We start from the raw sequence: 15,471 nt of genomic DNA on the forward strand, positions 1-15,471 counted from the left end.
TACAAACATACTAAAAGTAAATTAATTTCTCTGTTCCTCTCAAATGCCCAATTGTGACTCCCTTGTTTCCTATAGTCTTGTTTTCTCCAACTGTATGAGAACTGATCCTTATTTTATTGGTATCAGATTCAAACTCATTTACACAGTAAAACATCGGGCTGCATTATAAAGTTTTACTCAATATTCCTACTGTATATTCAGTAAAACAAAATAATGATGTAAGCAATCCCTTAAGCAATTATTCTCAAAACAAGTCTGTCTAAACTATAAGAGTCGCAAATATGACTTATTAGAGGTCATATCAGATTCATTCAGATTTGGTTGAATATCCTTGGGAATCCAGATGTTCATGTGAATTTTGGTCTGGATTTATCTGAAAATGACAATTGAATCTGAGCAACTTAAATACAGTTGTTTGTATATTAGACACTTAAAAAATACTTGAAATCAAAGTTTTTAAATTGTACTAGGGCTGCCACTAATGATTATTTTCACTATATAGTATTCTCCTTAATTGTTTCCCAATTAATAATGTAATCATTCAGTCAGTAAAATGTCAGAAAATGGTCAAATACGGCCATCAGTGTTTTCCAAACTCCAAACATATTCACATTACTGTTGCACAAGACAGATACCAGCAGCAAATTATACTACTTTTGATATATAATATCAGTAGATATTATATATCATATAGCATATAATCTCAACGCATCTGCTTTCCAGTGATTTCACCTACAGTGAGGAAGAGTTTTAGCCTGTTTAATAAATTAAAATAATTATTGAAATGAAAGGAATTTTCATTGTGTTTCCCACAAACTACATTTACACCAAAAACACTACAACACATTAGACCAGATCATGCATGCTTTCAGCTGCAGGTGGAGTAATGAAGAGACGGAGTGAGACTGAGTAGTAAGAGATCATCTGATCCCCATGTTTAATCCAATAGTTTACTTATTATCAAATCTGAATCAGCACACAGCAGCAACAATCTGTATTTTAGCTGAAATAGCTGTAACACACTGCCATTTGTCATGTTGACAAAAAGTTGGTGCAATGAAATCAGATGTTTCTAAAGTGTTTATTTTGGCAAGCACCATTGGAAATAGAGCAAATTTGTCATGTGCTTATGTTATGTGATGAAGAATAAAATTATATACCCATGCAAAATTCCCTGTGAAATGTACATACGTATCTTTATTGCAGAAAGGTTAAGTGTCACTGAAATCTTACAGATTTCTTTTTTTTCATCGTTTTTTATTCTTTTCTTTTTCTTTTTTTTGACTTGTAATGACTTATTGATCAGTTGTCACCTCTGTGTTTGCCCTCGTGTTTGTTTGTTTCAGTTTTCGGTCTATTTCCCAGCATCGGTTGTCTTGTAGAAATTTTTTAAGATCATTATACATAGTTGTCTGGAAATGTTTGGCATGTATGGAGTTACATGATTTCCTGTAAAATCATACATCCGTACAAAATCAAAGTGAGTAAAAAACAAACAAAAAGAGAATCGATACAAATCAAATCAAGAGGATCAAATCAAAGAGAAATGTCTGTGCATCCTGATATTGAACTGGAAAAAAATGTCTCACCGTCTTGGATTCAGTTATAAAGCCTGTGTACACTTTTTTTCCTCCACACATTTCTATGTCTTTGAATGCATCCTTATTTTCGGTTAATTATTGAAAAGGAGCACCTGGCTTCCTTTTGTCGTACGAAACAAGAGGAAAAATCCTCAGGTGTTTGATGATGTGGCATCACCCGGCTCCTCACGGGACTCCTGTCGTCTACATGTGTCTGTAGTATTTGATATAAGGTCCATGAGTCCGTCCTCTCATATACATCTCGACACACTGATGAGGTCTCTCTCATCATCACCGCGCCCGGCCCTGACTCATACGGTGGTCACCCTCATCACCACTTCCCGGTTGGAGGTGGTGCTGATCCGAGGGTTGTTGGGCCGCAGTTGGCTCAGGATGTGAAAGATGGTGTATCCACAGTGGTGGTTCAGAATAGTTCTTAACCTCCTGCTCTGTCGCCCACCACTGCTGCTGGCCAGACCGTGAGGGTTACCGCGAGAGCTGCGAGCCCCCGATTTGCTGCTCGAACTCAGCGGGTCGCCCAAGTCCTTTGATTTCTCATAGTTCAGTACTTTCCACTGCTGATTGACAGCCTGCCATCGTTTGAAGATTCGATACACTGATGATCCCTCGTGGATGATGAGGCCTGGGCAGAAAGAAGAAGAGTGAAGGACAGGGTCTGAATGAATCCCCGCTGCATTACATCAGATATTATGCTCAAAAGGATGCAACCAGCATCTTAACAGGTAGGCGCTTTCCATCTCGCCTAGACAGTTGGCAATAATCACAGTGCAGATATCTGATGCCATCTGTTCTCAGCAGTTTTTTTACACGAGCGACTCACAATTACACAAGAAGCGTCAGCCAGGTTGCTCCCTAAAAAACAGAGTCTCTTGTTCTTGTTCTCTCATGTGCTTTTATAGTGTAGTGGTCATCCTTTTACTTTTACATCTGCTTATGTTGTTTGGTTTCTGTGTCATTATGTATGACCTTAACAACCAAGAGGATGTGAACTGAATACATTTTTTTGTTTTTTTGTTTTTGTCCTCGCATAATGCGACCTATGTTTATTAATATATTTGTGTGTTCTTGTTGCATAATGTATCTCTTCGTGCTCTGTATCCTAAACCTTCTACTACGCCCAACTGTTCATGTGATATTCTTATACAATTCGTCTATGGCTGCTGCTGCCAAAGCTATTTATATAATCATGCTGTGTGATTTTTATGTTTGCACATCTTTACCTATGCACACGATATCCATGAAGCCGTACATGCCATAGCAGATTTGGAAAAGCAGGTCCTGACGTTGCCACTTGGCCGAGGGGCTGAGGGAGGACCAGATTAGCCAGGAGATGCTGGCGATGAGGAAAAGGGAGCCCAGAATAATGGCCGCTATCTGCACCTTCTCTATCACCGTCAGAGAGATGGCCTGCCACTGCAGGAGGAGAAAAAAAGTCTAAATGAGTCGTGGAAGAAGAACTCAGATTCTTTACTTCAGTAAAATACCAAGTGAACAATGTAAACAAAGGCTAAATATAACAGTTCTGCATTCAAAATCCAAAGTCAAGGTTATTTTTTTGCTTTCTACGCATTAACTGTCCTTTTCAGCACCTTGTCCTTACTCCACATTCCCACATTTTTCAGCACAAGCTCAGCTATAAATCTATTATATAACAGCTCATTGTTCTGTAATAGATTTGAATATTGTGTCGCTATTTATACACACAATTACAGCGGAAACATTTACAAAATAGAGGTTTAATATTACACGTTAATTGATTTTGTTCCAACTCTTTTTTTGTGCCATTTAATGTCACTAAAACATTATTAATAATTCAATGGTTGAATGGTTAAATGAAGTCGTTCTCAACCTAGGAGTCACACATCTGAGTGGTCGTGAGATGAGATAGAAGAGAAAATAAAAAATTCTCTTAAATTCTTTTTTGGTGAATTTTTTTCAGACTTCTTTAATCTTTTCTTGTGAAATATTGGACACTTAGTATTATGTAAATGAGAAGCACAAGGAGCCCCCAACTAGACACTGCTTTACTGCTTCCAAAAATGTTTTATCTGATGTATTTTACATTTAAACCCTTTTCTAATTATTTGAACTGTTAAATAATTACCTTCAGCTAATTATTTGAACAAATCACGATGACTTAAGATAGTTAATATTCCATGAAATAACTTGACTAAACCCTGAAATATTCTGCTGCTCAGCTGAGCAAAGATTGGATTGATTGTTTAAGTTTTATGCGTTCAAGTTTGCCACTTTTATCTCAAGATTGTGGAAGAGAAGACTTTTTACTTTCAGTGCTAGATAGTAAATGTTGCTGTGACTCATTTCATGAATTCTGAAATTTAAGGATGCTTTAGTTGAATTTCTACTTTGTCATGTTATTACATTCATGACACAATAAATCATTTTTATCATGTCTTAGCTTACGTAACCATTACTTTTAGCTGACTATTTCAAGCCTCTCGAAACTTTTAGAATCACATTTTCTTTTGGTCAAATTAGTTGAACCACTCCACCACTTTTCTATGTATCCCAAAACCCGTACTGAGGGATCATTATTAGTTTAATCTGTGACAATAAATAGCACATATCATGTGTTTTCAATCTGGAAAGTAACTAGTAACCCATAGCTGTAGTGGAGTAAAAAGTATATTTCTGTCTGATATGTTGTGTAGTACAAGTGTAAAGGAGCATAAATACCGGACTGTACACAAGTGTAGTACTTGAATAAATGTACAGTTTCCGCCATATTATGTCTCACCAGTGAGAGAAATCACCATATGAGTCCATGATGAATACGCACATTAACAAATATGTCAAACACACACACAGACACACACACACGTGGCATCTTCTCAATAGGTTTTAGAGTCATTGGCTGCCTCTGAAAAGGAGGGCAGAAGGACAGTGACGCAGAGGGAAAATGTGTCAGCACAATATGGCAAACAGTCCTCACACCACAGCGACGGCCTGAGATTTGTTCTAAGAGAGTGTTGGTCTGATGCGGCAGCGTTTGCATGTTGTATGCGTGTTATTATGAAACCTCTCCGCCAGCACCGACTTTTGCTTTGTTCTCCCATACGACGAATAGCTCCCCTTCATTCAGTCATGAACGCAAACCTCACACAACATGACAACGTTTGTGTTTACCCGCATATTGAGACGCGGTGTACATCATCACATACTCTATCTCTATCTTGTTTACGTGCAATAAATGAACCATATAACTTGTAACCTTGTAACCTTTTGTAGAAAAAAAAAAGACATTAAGAGGAGACTAAATTCAACCTCATGAGCATCTTGATACTGATTCACCTGAACGGGCTCAGTATCGGCGCTCTAGTGGATATTCAGCAGAATGCAGGGTACTCAGATCTTTAACTCTAAGGAACAGTGTCAAGGATAATGAGAATCGTTGTGTTTATATGTACATAAGGCCATGTTTCTACAGAAAAGAAATACCAAACACTGACTCTGGGTCGGCCCATTCACAGTAGTTCTCCTCCACGCTGAGCACGCGGGAGAAGTTTCAGTTGGTTGAAATCTACAACCTCACTGTTAGATGCCGCCAAATACTACACACTAACTATACCTTTAAAGTATACTCTAAAATACTCTCTTACAAGTAAGTCCTGCATTTAAAATGTTACTCCTGTAAAAGTACAGAAGTATCAGCATCAACACATATCTATAGTCCAAAAAGTACTTATTATGCATAAGTGTTAAGCCCCAAAGTTAGTTTTTATTTGTGTTAAAATCAGTTTCTCCACAGGTTTGTTGGTGTGTGTTCGTGCTGCGGATTCCCTTTGTGTTACCTGGAGGGGGTTCTTGGTGCTGATGGCCAGGACCTGGTACTTGAAGTAGCAGAGCTCGCAGCTCCAGGATCCCCTCTCGCTGATCCAGCGGATGAGACACGGCTGATGGGTGCAGCGCACTGAGCCGTCACAGCGGCAGGGGCTCAACAGTTCGCCCTGCAGGACAGACGAGGAAAACACAGCATGATCAATTCATGGAAAAACAAATATAGTTTTGATATTTAGAGACCTGCAAATAAGAATACAGACAGAGATTCTGCTTTAAATACTAAACAAATGTGTTTATCCTATAAAATGTATTGTAGATGGGAGGAGGGCTGAACTTTTTACATTCATTTGTGTGAGGGAAGGACCACCGCCCTAATGACATATTATTTTTCCCAAAGTGCGCTACTAATACACTTTTTTTTAAATTCAAGGCAACCAAATGATCTGTCCCTTTTTCCAAATATTCCCGCTCTTCTCAAGTTTGTGTTTTAAATGTGGGCTTGGTTTTATATGTACATAAAAACAAAGTGTCTTGGTTACAGTTGGGTTCATTGTGAGAGAGCGGATGATTAAGTTTGTGAGTTCAACTGAAAAGGCTGGAAAAAGATCATATTAGATCATATCTTAGATCATATATGCTTCATCTCTCAACCCTGAACAAATATGTGGTGCTGAACCTACACGTTAGACTAACTTTTTATGGTACATTTAATTTACTACAGTTCTACAAGAGATATGATCCAATAAGGCCAAACTGGTATATTGGTTCCTCTGCTTATGAAGAAAATGCTCCTTTGTGACCGGTTAGCGCACATGAACACATCTTATTGATACACCTTTTTAATTTATTTTTTATATAATACATATCACAAATTATGACTGAAATTAAATATAAAAACAAGGTAAGAATAAGAATATACTCGGCTTTAAGCAATTATAAAAATGACCCTTCTCCATTTCTGACCCCACCCTATATCTAATAATTTTGGTCTCTAAGAAATAGGTTAGTGTCTCTTCTGCACCCCTCCAGCACCTGAAGCGTGTTGGCATTTTTTGCCACATTACAGATGACCACATTCAGGCTGTCATCACCGTTCAGCGTCAAAAACATCAATTTTTGTCAGAAGGCTTTGAGATTGGTCGGCATGTTTCACCTCAGAGGTCAACAAAGTTCTCACTTTATTAAAAGAAATCTGAAAAACCTAAAACCTCACCCATGCATCACAAATAAATGAAAGCTTTCAAAACACCATGAGTGTTGGGTGTATCAGTGTGAATCATTGGTGAATCAGTTGGCGGAGGGGCACGTTAGCACAACAGCAGCCGGGAGCGGTGGGGCTTCAAAGGCTGACAGGTGAAGGAGAGACGAGCCGCCGACGATTCACACAAACTCTGAGTGAACTCATTGCAAACTTCCATCTCTCAGACATCAAACATACTATATTGACTGTCGGGAGCGTTCACTTCAGTGGTGTTGAATTTTGGAAAAAAAAGCATTAACTGTTTCTAAACTGGACTAAAGTGTAAAACGTTGAAATGTAAACTTTAAGCAGCAACTGGATATTCCCCCTTTTCCTTGCTGAGAGTTAGATGAGAAGATTGATGCCGCTCTCATGTCGGTCTGTTAAATATGAAGCTGGAACCAGTTAGCTTAGCTTAGCATAAAGACTAAAAGCAGTTGGAAACAGCCAGCCTGTCCAAAGAGAACAAAACCTCTAAAGCCTACAAATGAACATGTTACTGTACCTCTAAAATAGTCGAACATACAACACCCTGCAAACTGCATATTGTTGATTTTACTCTTCATTTTTGTAATTAAACAAACACAAAATCCTGTGTTAATAAGTGAGCTTCAGATATCAACCTTCCACCAAACTCACAGTAAGACAGCAAGTAAATATGAACAGAGCATTACTGGGATTATTTACTGTAATCTAATAACTGGATTTTAAATTAGGATCCCTTACATTACTGTTACCAAAAAACAGTAATTACATTACTTCCCAACAATAATAGCTGCAGTAGCAGACTACCAGTGTAATAACTACATATTGTATGCAACAGACGACTGCGTTGACACAAATAATGCTTCCTCTTTTTGTCGCTCCGCCTGCACTCTGTCGGTCCCCCATCTGGCTTGTTTGACCTTCCCATTTTTAATAAAAGTATTCAAGTGTCCCACAAAAGATTGGATTTAGCAGATGAGCCACATGTCACTCATAAACTTTAAAATAACTTGCCTGCTGACACTATAAAGATAACACCGAGAAGGTCAGAATTATATGGTAAACTAAATAAAAACCAAATGAAAGAAAACATTTCTGAAATGCCAAGCTGTCGTTGGAAAGTGTGCGTGTGCGAGGAAACGTTGTCCAGCTTGTATGAGGACGGTAATGTCACGATCAACTAGAACAAAATAAAAACAAGGACCTTTAAAAGCTGTGATTATTATTTTAAACCGTCACCTTCAACAGAAACCGTTCAAGCATAAAATGTGATAGTTTTGTCTAAATTCAGGTCTCCTCTAAAAAGGAACATCTTCTGCAGCTACTCAATCACTAAGAGACACCATATTTTAGAAAGGGATTTTCTAAGCACAGTCATAAATAAAACATAAATAAAAGCTCACGTTATTTGAATTCACAAAACTTCAAAGTGTCTCTTGAATCCATCCCAAAATAAGGTTCAAGATTCAAATTCTGAGGGAGCTTTGTTTGATGTTCACACATATCGATCCTCCTGCTCACAGATCACAGGACGTACATTTAGTTTCTGGAAGCCAAACTGAAGGTGTAAAAGGTGTTTTTTTTATGTATACCAAAGTCAAATAATGGCTGAACTCATAACTACCGTTAGGTGAAAACGTTGCATCTCCAGAATAACCTGCAGCAAATCAAACCTTGTTTTGAGCTTCATGCAGTAAAAAAAAAATTGAGGTCAATGCAAAAACTACTGCACAGTTACAATATTCTATCAAGATCAAAGTTGTTTACCCTATAAAGTAATAATCATAATTATTTGGAAAGGTTATTTTTTTTAATTAACTAAGGGTTTACATTGATAATTATGAAAGAAATAAAGACTCTATGAAATTGAACTGAATCAAATCAAATTGACGAACCCCAAAAGCAATTAACGAAATAAAGATAGAAGTATACACACACACACACACACACACACACACACACACACACACACACACACTAGGCCTATACATATCTTTGTAATGTGACTGTAGAGTGAACCCCTCCACCTTAAAGTAACAAACAGGAACAACAAACAGAAAGAGGCATGAAGGTCACATCTGGACGAGCTGGATTTATTGATGCTCAAATAAAACTAGACCTTGTGGAGTTATACTGTGTTTGAACAAAGCAGTGAAGTCGACTGTAAAACAACATCACAATTGACATGAACCTTTTTGGATTATTGTCAACACGTCCTGTGAAAACACCAAAACAATGAGGCTCCAACTGAAAATCTTAAAGAATATATTATTTTATCTTTTTAAAAGAGTTATATAATTTCTTAAAACAGCTGGTCGATGAATTATTTTGGTCCAATTTTAATCAAACTGCAAGAAGTAGTGTATTTGGTGGGGACCATTTTCAGCAGATTTAATCCACATTTGGTGCTCCAGTTATTCGGCCATCCAAAGAAACTTCAGTGAACGTGTGAACAAAAGATTTGGACTTTTACGAGCTCGCTGTTCATTTCTCATTTCCTACTGACGGTCATCTGGTTCTTTTAACTGTGCCAACAAAGGTTCACTTAACCTTAATGAATACTTATAATAATAATAGTAGTAATAATAATAATAATAATACTTATTTTGACCCAAACCAAAATGGTTTTACAAAACCAGACTAAACCTTAAACGTTCATCAGCATTTGTTGTTGTCCTGTTGATAGCAGTAGTGGAAAGTCCTTCACTCAGGTACTAAGTATTAAGTGCAATTTTTAGTTGCTTGTACTTGAATTGACTTTTTATGCAATTTTTACTTCTACTACTATATCAGGTTTTGGACACACACACACACACACACACACACACACACACACACGCACACACACACACACACAGTAGTGGAATGTGACAAAGTACATGTGCTCAAGCACTGTCAAGTTTTGAGGTACTTGTACTTTACGTTTCATGCCACTTTAAACTTCTACTCTTCTACATTTCAGAGGAAAATATTGTTTTGTGTTATAAAACAATTAGTTGATAAAATTGGCAACAATTTTGTTAAAAGCCTTTTTCCATGCCATAACATGTCATGGTTCCAGCTTCACCATACTAGCTCTGCCACACGCTGCACACTCAAAAATCATTGTGGACTTGCCTTGATTTCCGTATGAACCATTTTTCACACACACACACACACACACACACACACACACACACACACACACACACACACTTCCTGCTCAGTTGATCTGGCGTGGGTTTGTCCCTCAAGGCCACTTCACAGAGCATGAAGGTGTTAATTTGGTGTGTCACTTCTGACTAAGAAAATGGTTTTCCTCCTCAGCCGTAACCTTTAGACAAACAAATGTGTCCCCCCCTCCTCCCCCGAGCCGCAGACCGCGTGTCATTGTGGAAACACGCTGTTGGGCACTGCAAGTGAAAAAGGCAGGCAGGGGTGATCACCACCACCACTTCCACCACACCTCCTCACTCCAACATGCCAGTAGCCCATCTCCATGCAAACCTAACACGGCCAGCCCCTCCAGCAGGCTTCTGTGAATGCAGACCTACTGTACGTCGACACACGCTGACACCTTTGACAGACAGTTAATAAGCATTCACACAAAATGCAGCCCACAGAGCAAGGTGATTATGTCTGTAGGTAATTGGCCCGCTGACAGCGACATGATCCCGGCCCCTGTTGAGACCTGCTTGAATAATGAAATAACAATAAAATGGCAAATGTGAGCCCCCCAACATGCACATGCACACACGCAAACACACACACACACACACACACACACACCCTGCACATAAGGACGTATAAGGTACTTTGAGTGCTTTGGAGGCAAAGGAAATAAGCTATGATATAGTGTAGTCTCATGGTTTCCCTTCAGTGCTTTGTTTGCTTGCTCTTTGTCTGCAAAAGAGGCAGCTGAGAGCCATGTTGCACGATGAGTCACCTTGCCGGATTGCCCTAAGTCCCAAACATCAACCTTTTATTAAAGGAGGATCTTTGAGTGGGCAAGACAGCAACCTGGGGTTGATCTCCAACTGTCACATCAAATTACTTTGTATCCCAAACAAGCCTAAACTGATCTCCAGCTTACTATGTCCCACAATAGAAACTCTAGGGCAGATGTCATAAATTAGCACATGGGCTGTAATAACACTAGGTCTATACGCCTATAAGTGACTAAATGTTAATATCCGTCTGTGCTCCTCCAGGATTTACAGTGTTTCTAGTTATCTCAGGCTTCATGACTACCTGCCAGGCGGCACAGGTTTCTGCACATCTGGTGAGATCAACATTTGGCCAAAGACCAAAAGATATGCACTACTTGGTGTTTTGTTTGGGGCTCTGGGCAAAGAAAAATCAAGCAGAGAGGAGGAGTAAGAGAGAGAGAGAGAGAGAGTGAGTGATTATGTAGTAGAAATAGATCACCAAAAAAAGGATGACAAATTCATCTAACTTGTCATTTATCGCCACAGTCAACACTGTCTGGCCAGGAACAGTGATTGTCACAAGATTAATAGTTGATCATCCTGTTCTGTGACACATGCGGACAGGGGACAGTTGACTCATGCATATTCAGTCCCTCTCACTCTATTTGTCATCCTGCAGACCTAATTGGCTAACTTTCTTTGTTGCTATGCTGGCCGGATTTCAGATGTGTGGGAACGGCTGCCTCTCCGCCACCGATTAGCTTGGCTATGAAAACAGTGTTATTTAGACAACCACATCACTGAGCAATCATCAGTGAAAAAAGGACAAATATTTACCTCTAAATCGAGGGATTAGAGACAGTGAGTGCCCTATACTCAAAGCCCTATGTAACAAATTTATGATTTTAGGCTTTTTGAAAAAACTAATTTGGCTATTTTATAGTGTCTTCATCCTAAAGGAGGTATTGAGGATGAAGGTGTGTGAAGAAAGAACAAGAGAGATATGGGGGGGGGGAGGGGGGGGGGGGGGGGGGGGTGATGGCTGTAGAATCCTCTGAATGAGAGATACACACTTTATGATTTGGTACCAACAAAAGAAAAAATCTATAAAAATCAAAATGGCAGATTACACTAAAGAACTTAAAATATGACCACTTCCTGGAAAACAATGTCAATAAAATCCTGCACTCATGCATGGTGAAATGGCTCTCCACAGCAGCACAAAGGCTCAGCAGCACATTTAAAGCACAGAAACAAACAGTCTGATCCACAAGGAAGAGGCATCAGCATTATAGGAAGCATCGCCGGCTGCATGTTTACCTGCTCTAGGCCCTGGAAACAGATCCGGCACTGGGGGCTCCGCAGGCTGCTGTTGGTGCTGGTCAGAGACACAGCGTCCAGGCCCACTTGCAGCTTGGGCTCCTTGTCCTCAAACGCCAGGCTCCGGGGCCGCGGGTCGCTGCCGTAGTACTCCTCCTCGTCATCCCGGGAATGGCAGTCGACAAAAGGCGGCCAACCGCAGCCGCCCATCCCCAGACCTCGCATGGTGGTGGACCGTCTCTCTGTGTCTGAGCCGGACTGTCTCGAATCGGATCGCATAAACACCAGGACTTTCAGTTCATTAAAAAACATGCGGATCCGATACTTGAACATGTTTGGCTACATAAAGAATCCGCCAGACTGAAATAAATGAACTGTTTTTGTCCCCTCTCCCTCTATTAATCTTTATTATTATTATTATTATTATTATGATTATGATTATGATTATTATTCATACACCCAATAGGTTCGTTCTCATTGTACTATTTCCATCAATACCACAACCAGCGTATCAATTGGAAAGCCAGAAAAATAAAGGCTCTCGCCCCACTGATGGCATGTGTGTCTAAGCCAATGCGGATGAAAGATTTTCCCTTTCAGCTGGCCGACACACTCTTTCAATATTCATTACTCAAACAACTCGGTAAACGCTGTCTATAGATGCATCTTCCACCGCACCTCGGGAACAAACACACTACAACTTGACCGGGTTTTGATTTCCACGGCCCATTTGTCTTCAAAGACAGCTTTTTGTCAGATGCACCGGGCTTGCAGCAAAAAAATAGCCTACATGTTTTGCTACCCAAAGCAGAAGACCGCGAGAGAGTGGACGAGTGGAAGAGAGAGCAACACAGAGCCAGGAAATAGAAGATGGGGTGTAAAATACAACGACCTGCCATCCATACAGTCACATCTGGGTCTCTTGTCAAGAATCATAATCCAAAAGGAAAATGAGAGATGAAATGGAAGTTTTGATTTTGGATCATTATATGTCTGTCTTTTTTTTGTTGTTGTCCCTCACTGTAGCATCCCAAGCGTCAGATCATGGTCCATTTTTTTCATTTCATCTCCTTTTTGTAAAGCCTCCACGAAGAATCCGAGCCGTTCACCCCGACAATCCACGTTGACATCAAAAACACAATCCGTTTCATTTTTTTTTTCTTTCAGAAGACTATATCGCCTGGAAACACGGCCACGCAAAAACACCCAAAAGCCCCATGTTTCCCATCTTCGCCTCGATGTCCATCAGCATTTCATCGCGAGCCCCTCAAAAATACGGTCAAAGAGAGAGAGAGAGAGAGAGAGAGAGGCAGAATAATAGAGGCACCCTGCGATTTTTCTAATTAGAAAGACAGGCGGGCAAGGCGCATGGAGATGTCTTCAAATCCGAGAGCAATTACACGGAAGTAATGGCATTGATTATTGGATCAGATAGATGGTGGTGATGATACTGCTGGCGCTGATTTTCCTCCTCGAAATGGTCGGCTTGGAGATTGAACCAACGCAGCAGCTACTTCCGGAATAGGGAGAAGAAGAAGAAGAAGAAGAAGAGGGAAAAAAAACTCTCATCTTGTAAACTAGTCGGTATTTTTTATCTGGTCATCCATTCGCCTCCGATAGGTGACGTGCCTCTCCCAGTGCTCCCAGCAGCTGGGCAGGAAAGGAACCCTGGCTGCTTTATTATTGACCAGCCAGCGCTGTCCAGGGTGCTGATCTCCCTCTGCTGACGTGCACGCTTGCAGCCACATGAACCGGGAGCCCGGGAAGTACGAACCGGACCTGGACCTCTCTGTTAATGTGCGCGCGCGTGTACGTGTGTGTGCGTGTGCGTGCGTGTGTGTGTGTGTGTGTGTGTGTGTGTGGTCTGTATAATATATGTGAGAGCACCTATGTGAGGTCCTGGGACAGGGATGTCGTGCGTGTACAGATTGTAAAGCCCTCTTAGGCAAATTCGTAATTTGTGAAATTGGGCTATTGAATTGAAATGTGAATTTTAGGACGTGGTGGACGTATTAGCTACACAGAAGTAAATACAACAGTGTAATAATACTCTGTTACCAGTAAAAGTCCTGCATTTAAAGTAAAAGTGCTAAAGTATTAACATCAACATATCTTTAAAAGTAAAACTATGTTGGCCTTCTCATCATGCAGATTGCCCGATTTCAGAAATCACTGGATTATAATTGTTGATGCGTTAATGTTCATCACTTTAATGTTGCAGCTGGTAAAGGGGATACTTGTAATTACTTTATATACTGCTGCTAACTCGATTACAAACAAACACTCAGTTACCATGTTTCTATTATTTTGTCCACCATACTTATATCAACCAATAGAAGCAGCCCTCGATATCAACCACACACCAAACTGCCGCCTTATGATCATCAGGTTGAGTAAACACCTCTTTAAACTGAACATTAACCTTCAGGGTAATGACTGTTGTATTAGTATTCGCTTGCAAAATGTGGGCTACTTACTGAAAGCATCGAAGGTAAAAGTACTTGTTCTGCAGTAAAATATTCCCTGGGTCTGATATATTAGAATGACTTGATGGGATTGTTATACTTCCATAATGTTCATTACATTACATTTAGCTGACGCTTTTATCCAAAGCGACTTACAATCATACACCACAATTCAGGGTAAGTGTCTTGCTCAAGGGCACACATCGACTAGGGCAGGCTGTGAGCGGGGATCGAACTGGCGAGCCGCTGACCCACAGTCGTGTAAGAAGACTCTTCGTAGCTGCTCGTGGTGGAGCTAGTTTTGATTACTTCATATATGTCCGCACTGGTGTAAAGTAACTAAACACATTAACGTACAGAGATCCTTGTGCTTTAGTCCATGTTCTACTCCACCACATTTCAACTTTTTACTTTGCTACACGCATTTAATACATTTAGTTACTTTAAAAGAGAATATATAGCTCCACCTTTACCGGCTGCCTATAGATTATATAATATAATATAGATTAGGCTTTCTGCATAATGTGAACTTTTACTTTTGGTAGATTTTATTAAATTTGTACTTTTACTTAAGTTACATACCTAAATACTTCCTTCACTGTCAATACCGGAGGAAACTGAGATGTCTAGCAGCCATAGCCCAAGTCCCTATACTGGTACTGTTAGGTTGTAGTGGATTTTATATATATTTGCACATGTAGATAAGAGAAGTTTATGTTTTAAATTAATACATAAAGGAAGATATGATAATTAATTTGGGATATTATGAGGAATATTCTGGAGGAATGTATTATGAAACATAAGAGAGGATCACTGTTTTATTATTCTGTTTTAATGACAAATGTAATGATTAACTGTATGATGCATGAGAATGAATGAATGTTTTATTGTTTAGACAATAGTTAAAATGGATGCCGATTGAAACCTAATGTGTTGCTTTTATTCGGAAGGCAGGATAATAGGCTTTTATTGTGAAGGGGAACTTCCTGTCCTTGACCGGAAGAGTGAGCTTTGACCTCGCCTGTTTAGTAATTGGCGTAGCGAGTAGAACTGCGGCATCCTTTGAACTGACCAATGGAACTAACCTTTAGGTGTGAATTCATTTGCATGACCATACTAATAGCCGAGCATTTGTTCTGGGGACATGGTTC

At 39.7% G+C, this 15,471-nt stretch overlaps 1 protein-coding gene across 1 annotated transcript; it reads right to left on the reverse strand.

The window, feature by feature from the left end:
• Window positions 1–1,282: 1,282 nt before the first annotated feature.
• march9 (membrane-associated ring finger (C3HC4) 9) lies at window positions 1,283–13,625 on the reverse strand. Its single transcript, XM_034537703.1, has 4 exons — window positions 11,856–13,625; window positions 5,414–5,569; window positions 2,822–3,014; window positions 1,283–2,223 (listed from the first exon to the last, which is right to left on the reverse strand). The coding sequence occupies exons 1-4, from the start codon at window positions 12,186–12,188 to the stop codon at window positions 1,892–1,894; spliced, it is 1,014 nt and encodes a 337-aa protein (XP_034393594.1). The 5' UTR covers window positions 12,189–13,625; the 3' UTR covers window positions 1,283–1,891.
• Between the last annotated feature and the right edge of the window lie 1,846 nt (window positions 13,626–15,471).

Source organism: Cyclopterus lumpus, chromosome 7 (genome assembly GCF_009769545.1).
Source record: "Cyclopterus lumpus isolate fCycLum1 chromosome 7, fCycLum1.pri, whole genome shotgun sequence".
Lineage (NCBI taxonomy): Eukaryota > Metazoa > Chordata > Actinopteri > Perciformes > Cyclopteridae > Cyclopterus > Cyclopterus lumpus.